The 20,090-nt window shown below is 51.8% G+C and overlaps 2 protein-coding genes across 2 annotated transcripts in view; both read left to right on the top strand.

Annotated features, from left to right (window-relative positions):
* The window catches only part of SV2C (synaptic vesicle glycoprotein 2C), a 208,532-nt gene extending 203,052 nt beyond the window's left edge, over positions 1 to 5,480 (top strand). Inside the window, exon 13 of the mRNA XM_072794651.1 lies at positions 4,704 to 5,480. Within this exon, the coding sequence (XP_072650752.1) occupies positions 4,704 to 4,887 (184 nt within the window). The 3' untranslated portion in view covers positions 4,888 to 5,480. The remainder of the gene's footprint in view (positions 1 to 4,703) is intronic.
* On the top strand, positions 5,289 to 10,175 carry LOC140609221 (uncharacterized). The gene is made up of 3 exons (XM_072784489.1): positions 5,289 to 5,304; positions 6,030 to 6,656; positions 6,909 to 10,175. Exons 1-3 carry the CDS (start codon positions 5,289 to 5,291, stop codon positions 7,517 to 7,519), a joined length of 1,254 nt encoding a protein of 417 aa, XP_072640590.1. The 3' UTR covers positions 7,520 to 10,175.
* Positions 10,176 to 20,090: the final 9,915 nt, after the last annotated feature.

The following is a 20,090-nucleotide window of genomic DNA, read 5'->3' as shown; positions in this document are numbered from 1 at the left end:
GGGTGCCTGGCTGGCTCAGTTGGTGGAGCATGGAACTCTTAATCTCAGGGTCATGAGTTCAGGCTCCACAATGGGTATAGAGATGACTTAAAATCTTTAAAAAAAATAAAATTTAAAAAGGCAAATGAAAAAATAAATATATAAATAAAATTAAAAAAAAAAAAAAAAAGGTGGGCAGCCCCCGTGGCACAGCGGTTTAGTGCCACCTACAGCCTGGGGTGTGATCCTGGAGACCCAGGATCAAGTCCCACGTCGGGCTCCCTGCATGGAGCCTGCTTCTCCCTCTGCCTGTGCCTCTGCCTCTCTCTCTCTCTCTGTCTCTATGAATAAATAAATAAAAAATCTTTAAAAAAAATTTTTAAATAAAAATAAAAAAAAAGGCAAGTGAGCACAGTATAGTAAGATATTTTGAGAGAGAGACCACAATCACCTAACTTTTATTATGGTGTATTGTTGTGATTGTTCTACTTTATTGTTCTAGTTATTGTTAATCTGTGCCTAATTCATAAATTAAGCTTTATCACAAATAAGTATGTATAGGAAAAAACAAAACAGGGTTTGGTATTACCTCTAGTTTCAGGCATCCACTGGGGGTCTTGAAACATCTCCCCTGTAGATGAGAGAGAGCTATGCTATCACTAATTTAAGGACTGTCTGTGCTTTGCAAAATGCACTTTGTTGAGTCCTTTTCTAACTTCTAGCAGCGATTTGACTGCTAGATAAGTTGTCCAGAAAAAGCTTTTTCCAGAAGTTTACATTAAGCAAAGAGAATGCTTACATTTTATCCCTAAACAGGTAAATTCCATGAACTGAATCTGGATCTACCCCATGTCAGGCCTTTTCAAAATGAGCATTTAGTTCATTTCCCTGATTTCAGCAGTCAGTGGGACAGATTCTTGAGTCAGCGTTCAAAGCAACGGCCAACAGTGGCAAGGCGCCTACCATGTGCCGGACGCTGCCCAAGTGCTACTATTATTCTGCATCCCTTGCTTCTTCCCAGGAGCCCCCTAAAACCCATGGCTGACCCTGCCCTGAAGGCTGACCCTCACTAAATAAGGTAGAGGCTGACGGTGAGGGCGACACTTTGCTCTCTCTATCTGGAATGGTGCCGGCAGTGTCCTTTTCCCAGCCTCTAATCAAAGCTAGTAATGACATCCATGAGCTGGAACCCACTCCATTGGGAAGGCCCTGGGGAAGCCGCAGTCCAGCTGCAGTGAGGGGGTGCTCTGGCGGCCACCCCCCCCCCCCAGGCGGCTGAGCCTGAGCACCACAGTAAGCCTCTCGCAAGAGCAGCAGCAGGCTCAGACCTGGACACCCGGATTAACGGTGCAGGGCCACAGCCACCGTGAGGACCTGCTGTGATACCAGGGTGCTGTTTGGGGAAAGAATCTCCATTTAAAAGATTTAAGTAGCAAGAATTGCAAACAAGGGATTCTGGCTGGAGAGGTAGGGGCACAAGGGATGGAGTTTATAGGAAGATAATAGATCGTTTCATTCTTTCTCCGTGGTCCTTGCTTGTTAGGAGAAGGAACATCTTTGGTCTGAAAAAAAAATTCTGTAGTGGGTGTAGTGGGTGGCTCAGGGCGCGATCCTGGAGTCCCGGGATCGAGTCCCGGGATCGAGTCCCGCGTCGGGCTCCCGGTATGGAGCCTGCTTCTCCCTCCTCCTGTGTCTCTGCCTCTCTCTCACTCTCTCTCTCTCTCTGTCTATCATAAATAAATAAATAAATCTTAAAAAAAATTATGTAGCTTGTCCTGCGTTGAGGAGTCAGCTGGTCAAACTCTCTGAGCTCCCCACCCTCCAAAGACTTATGAGCATGAGGTGACGCGTACGTTGTGTGTCTATAGAAGTCCATGGCTTTCCTTGAAGGAAGAGCAAGGAAATAAACGAACTGAAAGCTTATTTCCTTTATAAACAGATAACCAGCAAGGGCGAGATACCTTGAGAATGGTTTTTGTAGCCCAGCTGTGTGTCCAGTGCATGGGAAATCATACCCTCTGTCTCGCAAGTATTAGAAGAAATAATTTACTTATCTAAGGAAAGAACGGTTACATTTTCTCGAATGCCAGTGCTAATTTAAGGAGGCTGTATGCTTTATATCCATACGAGACTTTCATGTGAAGAACTGCCCCTGCTCTGTCAATGAAAATGGAGAGTCATACGATAGGAAAGATTTGATCATTTGTGGTTTTTTAGAAGCTTCCGACACCAGATGCTCCCAGTGCCGTCTCTTCAGTGCTGTCCAGGAACCTTCGGGAGCTGTCCGTACCATGAGGAGAGAGTCACCTGTATTCTATACCTTGTTCAGAGTTACAGCTTGGGAAAATACAGTTATTTCAACCCAGCTGTAAACTCTCCTGGGGTCATTCTGCAGGTTCAGGGTGGAGATACTTCTTCCTACGGAAGAATGTTTTTCTCTTATCAGCAACATACTCACTAGCCAGTTTTCCCAGAACGATAGAGTTTATCTTACTACCATAAGATGTATTTGGTCATTTATGACCCTTGCTTCTAGAAACTAAAATGCGGTTTTAAAAAAGTGAAGGGCGTCAATCTGAGAGGCTACTACTCTAGTATTTCAGCTCTCTGACTTTCTGGAAAAGGGAAAATTAGAGACAGCAAAAAAGTGGTGGCATGAGGTTACTAGGGAAAGAGGAGGAATAAATTGGAGGTGCCCAGGGGATTTTAGGGCACTGAAACTGTTACTCCATATGATCCTCTGATGGATACATGTCATTATCCATTGGTCAAAGCCCATGAAATACAAAACACACAATGAATCGTGACATAAGCTATGGATGTAAGTTAATAGCAACGTACTAACATTGGTTCATCAGTTGTAAAGGTATGTACCATACTAAGATGTGAATAACAGGGGTGCGGAGTGAAGGGAGTACATGGGAACCCTCTTTGCTTTTCACCCAATTTTTTTGAAAGCCTCAAACTGCTTGAGAAAATGTTAATGAAAGAAAAAAGGAGTTCATGGGTGACGGACACTGGGTGTTATTCTGTATGTTAGTAAATTGAACACCAATAAAAAATAAATTAAAAAAAAATAAAAAATAAATAAATAAGAAAAAAGGAGTTCAGCCTCATGGCATCTCCACGGAGGTGGGGGAGGCAGTACATGATGTCATTGTACTTAAGTCCTCTGTGGTACCTGACATGTGGCCTCCAGCAATTTCATTTAAAAATAGTTATCAGGGGCGCCTGGGTGGCTCAGGGCATGATCCTGGAGTCCCGGATTGAGTCCCACATTGGGCTCCCCGCAGGGAGCCTGCTGCTCCCTCTGCCTGTGTCTCTGCCTCTCTCTGTGTCTCTCAGGAATAAATAAATAAAATCTTAAAAAAAAAAAAAAAAGGAAATAGTTTCAGCCTATTAAATCTTATCTTTCTAGTGGTTGTTGCTATCAGCAGTCTCTTTATTTAAAAACAAACCAAAAAGAAGAAGCGTACAAAATTAGCTTGCTATCTTCTCAAGAAGTTCCTGTTTTTCTGTCAGAGATCCTGCTACACCCCTTCCACAGTCCACACAGTTGGTGATGTCGCCACACTGCTCAGGCTTGCTTACTCGGTGTCCTGGCCAAAAAGAAAGTTGGTGTTTTGCTCCCTCCTCTGTTTTGACCCAGGAACTCACTGGCCCTGGACAAATTCACAGGCTTAGCTCCTACAGAAGCTGTCGTTCTCTCTGTGATGTGGGAAGGAGGGGCTGGTTAGATAATAACCACAATAAATGTCTCCGCTTTGTAGAAAATGTCACTAGGGACAGCTCTGATAGTGATGAGTAGTTCTTGTGACTGGCCGAAGGCAGGCCCACACTTACACATTTACAGATCAAAGAGACGTGTACTTGATGCTGCACTTTACAGCAAATAAAATACACTTCCCTCTGGAGGGAGGGGAAATGCATCCAACAATTATCCTGCATTCAATTTGCCTTTAATACACAGGTGGGTCCAGTGACAGACAGGAAACCGAACTGGCATAAAGGCCGAGAAGAGTCATATTGTGTCATGATGTCAGTGGTGTCAGGATGCTCTCATACAAATCATTTCCTACCTAGAAGTGCACAGTCAAACCACATTCAAACGCCAGCAGAGTGAACAGGATCTTCTCTAGGGCTGTGATCTGCTCCTCTCCTGGACATGATTTTCCACGCAGAACTCTGAGGAGGATGGAAGAAGGGCCAGGAGCTCATTTGTGGGCCCTCAGCCTGGCATTCAGTGTTTGCCTGGGGCCAAAACATGGGTGAAGAGAGCGTGGGGATCCACCTCTGTGGCACCAGAAAGATGAGGAATGCAAGCCAGTCACCCCTAATTTTCCCTGAAAATCCCATGGCTTTAGTTATTTAAAACCTCACACACTAACTAAGCTATGAGGAAAGGGAGGGAAACAAAGGCTAAAGAAATACATGGTCCAATATTTTAATTTAACTCTGGAAGAGAGAAGAGACTTGTTTTCCCGAAATTTCCTTTTTCTTTCTGTTCATGATGAACTGGGACTGCTGGGAAGGGTAAGAATCAGTCGAGGTGATGAGAAATGCGCTCGCGCTGAAGGAACGGTGCCCACAGCAGGGTCCCGGCCCCAGATGTGCTATCGAGCACGTCATTACTCGCCTTAATGATACACATCCAGGGCATTTTTGGCTCAGGTTGCATCTGGGCAGTCACTTGGTCAACCTCATCTTGTGTCTTCCCCTTGCAGGGCGACAGGCTTCGGCTTCTTGAACGCCCTGTGCAAAGCAGCGGCCGTGCTCGGGAACTTGATATTCGGCTCCCTGGTCAGCTTCACCAAGTCGATCCCCATCCTGCTGGCGTCCACTGTGCTCGTGTGTGGAGGACTCGTGGGCTTGCGCCTGCCGGACACACGAACCCAGGTCCTGATGTAAGGGGAGCAAGCCGCCCGCAGGCGTCTGTCTCCTGCCCTGCTCGACACTCCGGACTGACCCAAGGCTTCAGATTTTTTCAGATCTCAAAAGGTGGAAAATACCAGAACACTAACTCTTGCTGCGACTAAGATGTAGATGCCAGGCCCCCCACTTAGGTGTGATTGCGGCATTTTCCCTGCATCCTCACCCGCCCTGGGCCGCTTGGGCTCCGGCTCCGCAGTCTGAGGAGCGGCTCTGCGGCGTCCTGCTGGGCCAGGCTGCCTACGGCTGTGCTCACCGGGTGCTCCGGGGAGCTCGCGGGGTGCTCACGGGGTGCTTCAGGGTGCTCCGGGGAGCTGGTGGGTTGCTCAGGGGTGCTCCGGGGAGCTCGCGGGGTGCTCTTGGGGTGCTCCGGGGTGCTCATGGGGTGCTCTCGGGGTACTGCGGGGTGCTCAGGGGCGCGGGGGGCGGCCTGCTTCTGACCCACGGGGGCATGTTACTGCATCTGTGCCGGGACGGGATTCTTTTTTCTTTTTTTTCTTTGAAACAGAGTGATATTTCCTTTTTACTTAGAAAAGGACGCCCAGCAATCCTCGCCCTTACCGCAGGACCTTTCAGAGGCACCGGTGCGGCGCGGGGGTGGGGTGGGGGGGGTGGGGCTCCCAGAGGCCTGACGGCGGAGGTGGCCCTGCCCACGAGAGAGACAGGCCGCGCGGGGCGGCGGGGGTCAGGGTGGACCGCGTGGCCGGACCTCTGCCGGCGCGGAGGGGCCGCGTGGTGTCCCGGCGGCGGCGCGCGGCCCGCGACATCGGGAACCCGGAGACCGCCCTTGGCCCCGCGCGCCCCGCGCCCGCCCCCGTGGCCCTCCCCTCGGAGGGTCGGCCGCTCACGCCGGGCGCTCGGGGGCTGCAGGCCGCAGGGGGCCCGCCCGGAGCCGCGCGGGGGGCCCGGGGGGGCCGCGAGGTGGGCGGAGCTCGGCGGGGGCGGGGCCGCGTCCTGCGCTCACCCCGACTCCGGGGCCTCCCTGCGGCCAGGCGCTGAGCAGCCCCGCAGACGTCCGGGGTACCGCAACATTCCCGCCCTCCCCCCGCGGCGCCCCCCGCTGCAGACCGCCCGCCAGGCCCTGGGGCACGTTCCTTCCTGAACAGCCATTAATTGAGCAGCCCTTGAAGTACCGGGTCTGTGCTCGGGTGGCCCCCGCGGGGCCGAGCCCCAGGAACCCCGCCCGCAAAGGCGGCGGGAGGAGGGAAGGGAAGGCCGGTGCAGCCCGGGGGAGAGCCCGAGCCCGCAGGAGCCAAGCGGCTGCCTCGGGCAGCGGCGCGGGCCCAGCGCCCCGACTGCGCATGCGCGGCCCCCTGCCCCGCCGCCTGGCGACCCCGGGTCAGCTCCAGCTCCTGGTCCCCCGGACTCCCCGGCCCGCGAGGCTGTCGGCCGGGAGCGCCCAGATGTCCGTGCTCACGGTAAACGAGTAGAACGAAGCAGGTCCCGAGCAGCAGGGCCCAGCCGCTGCGGTTTTCTTGGAGCCCGGCTGCAGCGGCGTGGAGGGCCCGGCCTGCGTCCTGAGCCCCCACGCGGCGCCCCCGCTGCAGGCCGGCCTCCCTCGGCCTCCCGGCGCCCCACCCACTCCTCCCAGGTGGCCCGGGGGCGAGCCAGGCTAATCCGGACAGCCCGGGCGCAGAGCCGCGGGCACAACCTTGTCCCGCCTTCACGCCGGTTCCTCTGCCTCCTTTGCATCATTCGCACCACCTTGATTTTCCCACAGTCGGCTTTGTCCCTCAGCTATGTGGCAGGTGTGTGCAGGTTGGTCCCCCTCAGCCATGTGGCAGGTGTGGGCGGGCCTGTCCCCCTCAGCCATGTGGCAGGTGTGGGCGGGTCTGTCCCCCTCAGCCATGTGGCAGGTGTGGGCGGGTCAGTCCCCCTCAGCTATGTGGCAGGTGTGGGCGGTCCTTTCCTCCTCAGCTATGTGACAGGTGTGTGCAGGTCTGTCCCCCTCAGCTATGTGGTAGGTGTGTGCGAGTCTCTCCCCCTCAGCTATGTGGCAGGTGTGTGCGGGTCGGTCCCCCTCAGCTATGTGGCAGGTGTGTGCGAGTCTCTCCCCCTCAGCCATGTGGCAGGTGTGTGCGAGTCTCTCCCCCTCAGCTATGTGGCAGGTGTGTGCGGGTCGGTCCCCCTTAGCTATGTGGCAGGTGTGTGCGGGTCTGTCCCCCTCAGCCATGTGGCAGGTGTGGGCGGGCCTGGCCCCCTCAGCCATGTGGCAGGTGTGTGCAGGTCGGTCCCCCTCAGCCATGTGGCAGGTGTGTGCAGGTCGGTCCCCCTCAGCCATGTGGCAAGTGTGTGCGGGTCTGTCCCCCTCAGCCATGTGGCAGGTGTGGGCGGGCCTGTCCCCCTCAGCCATGTGGCAGGTGTGGGCGGGCCTGTCCCCCTCAGCCATGTGGCAGGTGTGGGCGGGCCTGTCCTCCTCAGCCATGTGGCAGGTGTGGGCGGGTCTGTCCCCTTCAGCTATGTGGCAGGTGTGAGCGGGCCTGGCCCCGGGCTCTGGGTTAGCTGGAGGAGGAGCCGCGCCTACGCGGACACTCCGCTCTGCGATGAAGCGGGGCCGCTGGCCCAGGACGCGCCGCCAGGTCTCACCGCCTCCACTGATGAAGGAAAGTGAGGCTGTGGTCCAGACATGAACTTGGTGCAGTCACCAAACCTGCAGAAACACAAGTTCTGTTGCAGCAACAGAAAAGCGTCGGTGCTACGGCGCTCTGAACCGGCCTACATGTTCCTTAGTTTGTCTTTCTGCCAAAGCACCTGTGTTCTGAGGAAAGCCTCCCCCGCCATCCGGATAAGTAGACAGAAGAAAACTACCAACGTCTCCTGGACATGTGCGTCCCTGTGTGCCTCAGGTGTGGAGGGCCGGTCGTGCGCGGAATGTTCCTTTGCCCCAAATGTCGAGCGTTCCCCATCAGCGGGGTGTCCCCAACCAGACACAGCAGTGCCGGGCTTTCTGGGCTCTTTCTCCATCAGTCCACAGGCCGGAGGGTCCCAGGATTTTGAGTTACGAGGGTCGAGGGTCGGGTTCACGGACCTGCCTGGGCCTGTGCTGAAGGCATGGGGCTGGGGGCGCAGAGGGGCGCAGAGCCTTCAGGGCCGTGCATCCGGGCACAGTGCGGTCCAGGGCCGCGGGGCGCTGCCTGCCCGCCAAGTTAGCCCAGGTGCCACATCGAAGCCCCTTCCCTGGCACTGCAGAGCTGATGTCCCGGATGTAAAGGTGGTGAGCCGCCTCGGGTGGGCAGCTCGGAGCCCCTCAGAGCGGGAGCATCCTGCCTGGAGGAGGAAGCGCCTGGATGTCTTGGCCCTTGTTAGAGGCTCTGCTCATGCTGGGAAGGCGAGGGAAACGAGGCATCGGGCGCCTGGGGAAAGCGGGTCAGGTAAGACTCAAGGAAGAAGGCGCAGCAGAGAGGCCCCTGCTTCGCAGAGGCGTCGGCTTTCAGCCTGTGGGTCCTGCTGCCCTCGGAGGTAGGCCTGGGGTGGGCCGGGAGAGGCTGGGCGCGTCTGTTCGAGCCCCTCAGAGCCGGTCAGCCCGACCCCCTCCCCCCTCGTCCCCGAGACCGTCCCGCTCCCCTTGGCAGCCAAGCCACCCAGGAAACAGGTTCAGGCAGTTAGTGGCAGGAGACTTTTAGGTTGCAGTTGAAAAGCAGTGTGTGCCTCTTGTAAAGTGTCTTGAAATAGCAAGGCCTCTGGGGCTGGGGCCTGAGGGGAGCCAGTAGCCATTGGGGTCCCTCTGCCGGCCGCTGTGGGAGCCCCGGTTTCTTCTCCACCGCTGAGCCTGTCTGCCCCCACCCCCAGGCACTGCACCCCCACTTCTTTCTTCCCCATCAGGTCTTCTTCCTCCTGCCTCCAGCAGGTGCCCTGGGGCAGGAGCGAGCTTTCCAGGACCAAGGGGGGTGCGCTGTCGGAAGGGGACGCGGGGGAGGAGGCACAGGGGTCTGACCCCAGAGGTGCCCGGTGGCCTGGCCCGGCCTCGTGCTCCTGAGAGCCAAGGGCCACCGCTCAGGTGGCGGGGGGGGGGGGCGGTGCAGGGAGGATGGAGCCCTCGGGCCTACTCCCCTTGGGGCCCACAGCAGCCTGCACCCGGGGTGGGGGGTAGGGGGGCTGTCCGCGGGATGGGGGCGCTGAGAAACACCGCCACCACTGAAAACCCATCGTGTAAACTTGGAATTAAGTAACAAATCTGCAAAGCCCATCCCAGTCGGGCCGGTTTACCGCAGCTCGTAGCAGGTGCCCTGCACATAGGGCTTCTTTCCACCTTTATACCCACTCGGAGCAGGGCCCGCCGCGTGCAGAACCCGCTGCTTCCTGTGGGTACTGCTCCTTTGGGAATGGGACCATAAATTGGCTATTTTATGCTGCGCAAACCAAAATAAATTCGTTTGAAGTTATGCGGCGTCTTCCCTCTAACCCCCAAGTCCGTGTCCAAGAAGGAAACCCCCTCCTTGCCTTTGACATTCACCAGGGCTGCCTGGCTAGACCCAGACAGATTTGCTTAATCTCACTTCCACCACTATTGTTAGACATTTATTGTACTGAATCTACGTCCTAAATCAGACAGAAGAAAACAGAAATGTTCTTTCTTGATGCGTGCTTTTATAACATCTAAACTGTGGTCATGTATCTTCACTCTAACCTGGGAACATGTTGAATAGATCATGTGTCCTTGACTCACGTCTAGACACTGTAAGTAAAGTCCTGAGAGAGTTTCTTTCTTTCAGGTAAACTTCCATTTTGGACACGTGCTAACCCACGATCCACTCTCCTCCGCACTGAGGTCTTGCCTGGGGTCCTGGCCTAGGTTTTGGCGTTTGGGTGTTTTGTTTTGTTCCGTCTTGTTCCTTTCCTGTTTTTGCTGCTCTGTAAGCCCTCCTGCTACGAATGTTCTAGTTACCCCAACTGTACTGTATGTATATATGTGCTGCATGTGTGAGCCCCAGTACATTCTGTTTCAGGTTTCTGGAGTTTCCATCTTCAGTACAGCTGGTCCTGTTGTGAACTCATGTTTCTGGTATGCTCCTCTGTGTCTGATTCCCAATTGCCAAAATGTTTGACCAAGTATGTTTTGACAAATGTCCCCAGACACCGGTGCGTATCCTGGTGAAAGGGCATGCTGTGTGTGGGACGACTCGTGTACAGCATAAATCTATCAGATGTGGAAGCGTGTATACATTTATATGCCAGATACCTAACATTCATGTAACAGCTGCAAAGATATTTAATGTACATCGGATTATTAATAAAAGAGCTTTTTTGCTCCGTTATATTCAAATAAAGATTGCCTTGTGACTGACTTCCCTTCCAAGCATGAATTGACCCTTTAAAAATAAGCACTTTCTTGTATATGCTTGGGCATAAAGAAAACCTGTTTTCCTTGATTCAGGCTTATTTGAATTGTTTCCGTGGGCTGCTATCGTGGGTATTGAGGTATTGCTGATCTTACAGGAACACTCTCTGATCATTAGGCAGGACCATGGGGAAGAAAACGTTTGTGGGGGAGTTGGTGGCAGAGCACAAGCCTGGCTCCTTCCACCCTAGAACAGGAATAGCAAACAGATTTGTATCTAGCCTATCAACACAGTTGTCTGGTAGCGGCTGCTTAGAATGTTAGTTTGAGAAGAATGGTGAGAAAGGTGCTGTATTTTGTAGCGTTGGCATTGAAGGCAGAAACACACACTGCCTGCCATGGATTTGCTAGTCCCAAAAGAATGCTTTTACTGCATCTAACCGAATGCCCAGCTTCAAGTATCCGTAGTAATAAAGGGAAGTGTTACTTCATGTAACAAAGAAGGCAGGACAGTTCCAAGGTTGGTTATGACATAGCTGGGCACCATCACTCACGACCCAGGCTCCTTCCACCTTTTATGTCTGCCATCCTCAGCACACTGGCTGTCATCCCCTCGGGGGTGTGAGAGAACCCCGACAAGTCAGATCTTCACACAAAATCTAAAGACCAGAAGGAAGAATATGCCCTTTTTATGACCCTTTTTAAAAAATTTTTAAAGATTTTATTTATGTGTGAGAGAATGGGCAGGGAGAGCAGCAGAGAGAGGGAGGAGCAGGGAGCCTGATGCGGAACTCGATCTCAGGATGCTGGTATCATGACCTGAGCTGAAGGCAGACGCTTAACCAATGGAACCATCCAGGTGCCCCTTTATGAGCCTTTTTAAGATCATGGAGAACATTCTCATAATCCTCCAGCAGACCTGCTGTTCTGTCTCATTGGCAGATTTTGCATCATTTGCCTATTCCTAAACCAATCCATTAGACCCCCCTACAAAGGGGAATCTAATTACCAAGTCTGGCTTAGACTACTCAACATTCCCCCCTCTAGAGAGTGCAGGCGTTTTCTCTCCCCTAAAACACATGGCCTCTGACTACCTGAATACATCTGAAGTTTAATGAGCAAGGAAAAACGAAGGTCGCCATTGAGGAGGCAAACATCAGTGGGCCAGGAGTTCTAGAACTGTGCTAGCTAACACTGCTGCCATACTCAGCCACTTATAGTTACACTTCAAATAACTACAACTAAGGTAAGGATTCCGTTCCTCAGTCATACCTAGCCACATTTCAAGATGCTCACCCGGCACCTGTGGTAGGCTAGTGGCTGCCATATTGGACAACACAGGTACAGAACATTTCATCATCACCAAAAGTTCTTTTTTTTTTTTAATTTTTATTTATTTATGATAGTCACACACAGAGAGAGAGAGAGAGGCAGAGACACAGGCAGAGGGAGAAGCAGGCTCCATGCACTGGGAGCCTGACGTGGGATTCTATCCTGGGTCTGCAGGACGGTGCCCTGGGCCAAAGGCAGGCGTTAAACCGCTGCACCACCCAGGGATCCCCATCACCAAAAGTTCTATGGGATAAGCACTACCCTGGAGGTTGTGCATTCACTTCCCCCTGCAGGCTGTTCCTTCTTCTGGGGCCTGCTCATACTTCTTCCAGGTTCTCTCCTCCAAGGCTAGATCCTCTCTTTCTGCTGTAGCAATTTTGTTCTCCCTTTTCCTACTCCCCACCAGAATGGAGACAGCCAGCCCATCACTGCATATTGATCATTTCCCTTTCTCCAGCCACCAGCCCACAGATTTAGAACCTATTGATTACTTAGTTACCATTTGCTGCCTTTTCCTTTCTTTCCTGTTTCATGGTAAGACTCTCCCATGAGGAAACAGAGGACTCCACAGGCTAAAAACCCCCTAATAGCATCAGAGATTATGGCAGGCATGGGAACTCACCAGAAGACAGTGAGGGTGCAATGAGTTTGGCCAAGGATCATTGTGAGATCTGAGGAAGTATCTTCAAGACTGGCCAGGACTGGTGGCTGCAAAGTCCCAAATGTGAAATTCCAGCAATCAGTATGTTCAAACAATACAACGTGAGCCTTGAAGGAATATCTTTTCCTGCACACTGATGTCTGAGATTACAAAGGTACTGGCTGGGGGATCCCTGGGTGACACAGTGGTTTAGCGCCTGCCTTTGGCCCAGGGCGCTGTCCTGGAGACCCGGGATCAAGTCCCACGTCGGGCTCCCGGTGCATGGAGCCTGCTTCTCCCTCTGCCTGTGTCTCTGCCTCTCTCTCTCTCTCTCTCTCTGTGACTATCATAAAAAAAAAAAAAAAAAAAAAAAAAAAAGGTACTGGCTGCCGTAACAAAGTACCACAGACTGGCTCAGGCTTATTTTGTCACAATTCGGGAGGCTCAAAGTCCAATATCAAGATGTAAAAAGGGTCCATTTCTTCAGAGGCCTCCCTCTTCGGTTTTAGGTGGGCATCTTCTCCTGTGTCGTCACATGGCCTCCTTGTGGCACATGTCTGTGTCTTAATCTCCTATTCCAATAAGGGCTCCTTGGATCAGGACCCACCCTAATAACATCACTTTACGCTAATTACTTCTCTAGAGACTCTATTTCCTTATGCAGTCACATTCTGAGGTACTAGGGGTTAGGACTTTAACATGACTTTCAAGTGGACACGGTTCAACCCAGAACGTTGCCCAAATACTATTTTATTGTGTACGTATATCATGTACAGAACTGTGCCGTGTGTATTGCATACAGATTGTGATTGAATTTGCCTGTGGTCACGTGGGAGGAGTGGCAAGGGCTGGATCCGGTTCACGCTTGTGTTCCTTCAGGGCGGGACATAAAAGAGAGATATGGGAATGCTCCTTGGGCCCCGCACTCCTAAGCCAGAAACAGGTCAGGCTAGAGGCCCCCCCAAAGCAGGCCAGCCAGCACGTTGAGGACGGTGACTCTTGGCCTCCTCGGGCTCCCTGCTTACTAGGATTCCAAAGGAGACCGGCGCGTCTGTACAATAATTTTCTGCAATCCTGGGAGGGCGGTGCGGCAGTTCCGCCTCCACCAGGGCCTCTGAGCCGCGCAGCCCGTCTGGGGCCGGTCCTGGGGTGCGACCTCCGTGCCAGGCCCAGCGGGCGCTCCCGGAGTCACCGCCACAGCCGGGGCTGCCCAGGCCCTCTGTTGGGGGCGGGGGCGGGGGGCAGATGCATCGTCACCTCCTGTAATTTGCGGCCCAGACACCGGGCCTCAGTAATATTTCTCCAAATCCAAATGTAAAAATTAAGCTAAGAGCCTTAAGACATCTTCAAAAGTGCTATCCAAAGTGCCTTGTTTACAAGCAATATTTCTCACAATAGGATTGATTACTGGGTGCTTCTCTGTGTGGTAGTGGGGCTACAGGACGGAAGTCTCAAGAACCCTAAAGCTGCCCTTAATTGTTTCTAAAAACACTGAACTTTTATAGAAACTAATTTCAAGCTCACTGAAATATTCATGTCCAGGGCAGCAACGTGCAAACCACCAAGGAGCCCGTGGGGGGAAGGCAGGCTCTAGCCCGGGCAGCTCCGGGAGCTGGGGAGCACCGCGAGCCCCAGCCCCACTACCCCCGCCGGCCACCGCCCACCCCCAGCCCTGCCGGTGTGCTCACAGCCCCAGGGCCACGCGCTGCTGGAGAGCGCAGCGGCTGCACCTGCTCACACCTGTTCACACCTGCATCCTTGCTCGGGAGCAGGCACCTTGGACTGAGATGTCCGAGGAAGTCTCCCCAGCAAATGCCATCTGGGATGGGGCTTTACGGAGGGCTGGTGCACCCACAGGGAGCTAGATGGCTTGCAAGTTGCCCCCACTCCTCTTCCCACCTCTGAAAACATGGGAGGCGGCCCACTGCAGACCGGGCCTTCTCTGTGCTCTTGCACCCCGGTTCCAGGGTCCCAGAGGCCCCCATCTCCCTGCGAGGACACCTGTAGCTCTTCCTAAAGTGCACAAAGCTTGGGCTTTTCCAGACCTCAAAGTCCCTCTTTTCAACCCACACGGAGAACTGGTGAAGCCTCCAATGTAGTGAGGAGCAAGATACCACTGTTGCTAAAAGCATGCATTTGAGCAGGGTCAGTTCCATGTTTTGGGGTCCCCCCTTAGGAAAATTATCACCAAAAAGATAACAAGCAAAGGAACTACTTAGGATGAGAAAAGAAGCTCCCTCAATTTATAAAATTTTAAAAGTTGACACATATCACAGACTAGGGTAAAATTCCCCCCAAATAATATACTATTACAATTAATCAACTGCCTGACACATCTTTTTTTTCTTTCTGTATTATTTGGCTGCATACTCTTTGATTACTCTTCATATGGTAACGTTTTGTGGTATCATTGTCTAGAGAGGGAACAGAAAGATAAAAATTAGTTTTGGTTACCAATAGTTTTTGGTTTTGTTTTAATTTCTTGTTTCTTCTCCATTTCCCACATACTTCCTGTGCTGAAGGCAGAGACCGCATTCGTATTTGCCATCCAGCCTTGGGCTCTGGGTGTTTAGTCACAAGGCCGCGCGAGTGGGCTGTGCAGGCCGCAGGAATATCCCTGCAAGCCATACCTTCGGTGAGACAGCTTTCAGTACTTGACCATCACAAAAGTGATGGTGAGCTCCATCAATGTAGCTCACCAAAGCCAAACCCAGCTCAACTTCCTCTCAGCCAGCTTTCCAAAATGCCCAGCTCCACCCAACACCAGGGCAACTTTGAGGAAGAGAAGATACAGTAGAAAGAAATGATAGTTTTAACTGACTAAGGAAATTATCTGTTAATTTTGCAATTTTTTTCTTTAGTTTTGCAAATTTGTAAAGAACATATGACCATTTGAGTACACTGGTAGGGCCCTCCCTCCCTGTGCCCCAGAGGGACCTGCGCAAATGGGGACCCCGGGGTTTATGCTTCAGTAGCTTTGTGGTAAGCACTCCCCTGAGTTTCAGAGTCACACAGATGTGGATTTGAAGCCTGCCCTCAGCTTAGCAGCTGTGTGGGCCTGGAGGAAGCTCAAATCGGTCTTTCTGCGTGTTCATTTTTAGAACTCCACATTAGAAATGATGCTGGTTTGTATTTCATTGGGATTTGTAAGTATTGGGAAAATATGGTACAAAGCCTCGCAAAGCCCTTGACACAGCCCCAGGACCTGGCAGCCAACGGGCTAAGCGGAGATGGACTCACATCGGCTCTTGGATGAGGTCTAGGTCTGCCCCCGCTTCCCCCGAGGCTGTGGAGGTGCAGTGTGCTAATGGGCCGCGGCCCTTGCAGCAGCCCTTGCAGCGTCCTGGCCCACTCGATGGGGCTCTACAGCCGCTGGGCTCTCCGGACCCTGCCGGCAGCTCCCGGGGACCTGTCCAGCCCCCCAACTCAGCGGCGATCCGCCCTGCCAGAGAGGCGGGCCCAGCTCCACAGGAGGGCCTCTGGCGGCCAGTGAGACAGGAGGAGGTGGTGGCACACACACCAGGATACCTCCCTGACTCAGTGGTCTGGAGTGGACAGTGTAGACCTGGCTCTCCTCAAGGGCTGCCTCTTCCCTGGCGGCTGGGTCTTTGCCCTTCACCTGCTCCACGCACACAATATTGCCCAAGTCTTTCCCAAGCATAGCTGCTGTGAAGAGAACCCAGAGGGGTCTTGCTTCTTTGGGACTAAAAAAAAAAAAAAAAGCCAAAAAGCAACTGTTCCCAGTAGGCCAAGCTAACAAAACAATGGAGGAGGAAATGAACAATTTATAGGGAGGAAGAAGAGCCATGTTAAATGACCCCTGCACACAAGAAGGCACAATGAGAAGCCAATGGTGACAGGTGTCTGGAGCCTGACAGTGTGCAGGCCCCGCAGGTACCATCTGGAGGCGGTAATGGTGGCACAGCCCAGGCAGGAGTGAGGAGCTTGGTCTCTAGACTCCGCTAAACCTGAATTCAAACCCTAACTTTTCCATTAGCAAGCTGTGTGGTCCAGGGCAGGTTGATTAACCTCTCTGAGCCTCAATTTCTTATCTGTAATAGTGGGATGTCACTCTTCAAAAGGACCGAATGATACAGTGCAAGTGCCTCACACATTATCTTAATGATGTCTTTCGATGCACAGAAGTTCCTAATTTTAATCTACTCTAATTTGTCAACTTTTCCTTTAAAGGCTAGTGCTTTGAGGATCATATAAAAAATCTTTGTCTACACCAGTGTCGTGAAGACATTCTCCTCACCTAGCTGCTTTATTGTTTTTCATTTCACACTTAGTTCTACATTTAGCTGGAATTCATTTTGGGTGCATTCAGTATTGATCAGAAGACCAAAAGACACCATTAACAGAGTGAAAGGGCAAACTGCAGAATTAGAGAAGATGTCAGCACTTTGAATAACCAAAAAGGAACTTTTATCCAGAATAGATGAAGAATCACTTCTCAGCCTTTTGGCTAAGATCAAGGGCAGAATAGATGAAGAACTCCTACAAATCAATACAAAAAAGATAACTCAATAGAAAAGGAGCAAAGGCTTAAATGGAAACTTGACAAAAGATGTCCAGAAGAACATGGCCATCCAAATATATGAAAACGAGGGGTCCCTGGCTGGCTCAGTGGGTAGAGCATGTGACTCTTCTTGATGTTGGAGTTGTGAGTTCAAGCCCCATGTAGGGCATAGAGCTTATTTAAAAAAAAAAAAAAAAAGAAAAGAATCTCATGAGTCATCAGGGCAACGCAAATAAAACCATGTTATAATACCACTAAATGTCCACTCTCCCCAGAATGGCTAAAATGTAGAAGACTGATAACACCAAGTGTTGACAAGGACCTCTCATCAAGGAACTGCTGCTTACTGGTGGGAAGGTAAATTGGTATGACCATTTGGAAAGACATGCAAAGATACACCACGATGTTTGTAGCAACCAATGCCAAATATGGGACAGGCTGAGAAATACTGCCGTCGTATCCCCAGTGCCTTGGACCATGACTTACATATGGTAGGCACACAATTAATATTTGCTAAATGAGGGATGCCTGGCATAGTCGGTTAGATGAACAGCTCTTGGTTCCTACTCAGGTCATGATTTCAGGGTCATGAGACTGGGCCCTACATAAGGCTCTGCCCTCAGAGTGGAATCTGCTTGAGACTCTCTCTCTCTCTCTGCCTCTTTCCATCCCCTGTGCTCCTTTCTCTCTCTTTAAAATAAATAAATGAATCTTAAAAATATATATATATTTGTTAAATGTATGAATGAGCAATCTGAGGATACAATCCAAATCCTCAGCCTGCATACAAGGCTCTCTATGATCTTGTCCCTGCCTCCGTTGCCAGCCCCCTAGCCCCCCTACACCCAAGTGCATCCATCTTGCTGGCACACAGGTGCTGGTAGACACTGCCAAGACTTGCTCCTGTGCCCCTCCACCAGAAGGCCCTTCCACCTTGCTTGTCTTCTCATCTCAGGTTTCCCCAGAAATAGACTCTGGGAGAGAGATTCTCATGAAAGAAATGTATTGGTGAGTGCTTTGGGGAATGACCCCCATCAAGGAGTGAAGAAAACAGCATTGGGCAAAAGGCAAATTAACTGTGACAGAACCACAGTAGAGGTCTTCACTGATCCCATACAGCCCTGCTTATGGGACAGCTTGCAGAATTGTCCCAAACTGAGGCAAGGGGGTGGGCCTTTGTACCCCCACCAACAATTCGTGGCATGAGGCCATCTGAGCAAGGGGATAACCTTGGGTGAAGCGGCTCCCTTTGACAAGAGGAAGGCCAGGGGAGGATTCAACTGTGAGCCCCATTGGCAGACAACATTCCAGGCAGCCGAGGAATAAGTGCTTTAGTCTTAAAGCAGGATCTGGGCTGTGCATCACAGTGAACACTGCACCTCCTCATTTCTCACAGGTAAGAAATGATCCAGTTGCAGCCTCACCTGCCCCAGGTAGCCTACCCTGACTTCCTTTATTGGCAGCTGAACTTCCATAATCTCCAGGGTTCACCTCCTTGTGGTAAAGGAGCCTATGTGTGTGTCTCCTCCAGCAGCCTAAAACAACTGGAGGGAAGAGCTATTTTCATTTACCTTTGTCTCCCTAACACACTTAACTTGATGCCTAGCTCAACCAGAGGCCATACACCTATAATTTGACTCTGTATAATAAAACTAAATCTACAGGTATCTCGATTTATTTTTTTTAAAGATTTTAATTATTTTGTAAGCAGGGGGAGGGCCAGAGAGAGAGAGAGAGAAAAAAAGAGATTGAGAGAGACTCTCAAGAAGACACCCCACTGAGCATGGAGCCCCACGTGGGGTTCATCTCATGACACTGAGATCACCACCTGAGCCAGAATCAAGACTCAGATGCTTAACCGACTGAGTCCCCCAGGCGGCCCCAGGTGTCTCTATTTCTAACTATAGATAGTGTAGCATACTGGTTAAGAGCATCGATGCTGGATCCAAGTTTTCTGGATCCATTTCCTGGCTTTGTCACTTCTAGCTGGATGACCTCAGATAAGTCGCTTGAACTGCTCTGTGCCTGCATTTCATGAATAAAAACAGAAAAAATAGTAACTACCTCTCAGGATTGTTGAGTCAAGGTGCGGTGCCGAGAGCAGTGCCAGACACAGAGTAAGCTTGCAATAAATGTGAGCAATGATAGCCAAAGGCATGCATATTTTCAGCAATTCAGTTTAAGTTGTCAGAAAATGAATGAGTAGAAAAAAAAAAAATCCTTGCAAGTCTTGGCTCGCAATAAGAACTCCTAGAGGGATTTTTAGCCTTCATTTCCCTTGCTGCCTATTTCCATTGTCACATACTGTGAAGCGGCGTACCACATACTCCAGAGCAGTAACTTCAGGTCGTCGGTTGAAGACTTTCTTTGGCTTGTGGCGGTGAGACAGCATTTCCAGGCCCAGGCAACGGAAATTGGCTGCACGTTGGTAAGGGCACTGCCACAGCCATCACTTCCCACTGACATCCAGACGCTGGGTTCCAGTTTTATGGAATGAAGGACACATGTCATCCTCTTTGTCTTGAGCTATTTTCTGAGCTGTTTGTTTAAAATGATGCAAGAATCAAACAGCCACAAATCTACATGTTCTGAGTGACTGCTTCCTCACCCGCCCTCCATGCTCACAGCTCTTCTGGAAGGGCCATGCCTACCTGCCTGCTGGCCTTCATTCCAGAAGCAAAGGGAAGGGAAGGGTGAAGAAAGACTGGAGATATGGAAATCCAGGGGATTTTGCAAATAAGGAAAGTGAAAGAGTTACCCCTCCTTCTCCAGAGCAATGCTTTTCCTGAGGCCCAAGACAATCTCGTGGTCCTGCTGAGACCCTAATGAACCCAGCAGCGGGTTTCGGGGCCTCATTTTTCCAGTGTGATAGCCTTCGTTCATGTTGGCACAAGAAATGACATCTGGATGAGCTGCAGAGGTCCAGAGACCCCAAACTGCCTGTCGTTGCAAGGTCATTAACCCACTAAAAGAAAAATAAATTCCAAGAAACGATTGTGCCCCAGGAACCATGATAGTCACCAGTAACAAATGACAGGTGGGGTCCTGTTTTCAAGGAGGCTGCATGGTAATGGGGGGGGGACACACAGGAAGATCAGTTCGGATGGAATTCGGGGCCAATACGCGGAGCACAAGAGGGAGGGCCTCGGCCAGGTAGGGGCTGCCTGGGGGCTGGGCAGGGAAGCCCTCTCCGAAGAGGTGGCCGCCCCCCAAAAAGGGTGGGAGGCAGGGGGTGTTGTCTGTGAGCCACCAAAGGGTGGCTCCCCGCACCCAGCCGATCCAGGGTTGGGGGGGCTGCGGCTCGGAGTGGGGGGATGCGCCGCGGGGGGGTAGCGGGGGGTGCTGCGGCTGCGGGGGTGCTGCGGGGTACTGCAGGGTGCTGCGGGGGGCTGCGGCTGTGGGGGGCTGCG

This window comes from Canis lupus, chromosome 2, assembly GCF_048164855.1.
Source record: "Canis lupus baileyi chromosome 2, mCanLup2.hap1, whole genome shotgun sequence".
In the NCBI taxonomy this organism is placed as follows: domain Eukaryota; kingdom Metazoa; phylum Chordata; class Mammalia; order Carnivora; family Canidae; genus Canis; species Canis lupus.
This window is presented reverse-complemented; position numbering and strand designations above follow the sequence as displayed.

What these genes read in the sequence shown, in the direction of transcription:
- LOC140609221 (XM_072784489.1), top strand. An exon ending in GTCCCTCAGCTATGTGGCAG is followed by an intron (nt 6,657 to 6,908) that starts GTGTGTGCAGGT and finishes GCTATGTGGCAG; the next exon opens with GTGTGTGCGGGTCGGTCCCC.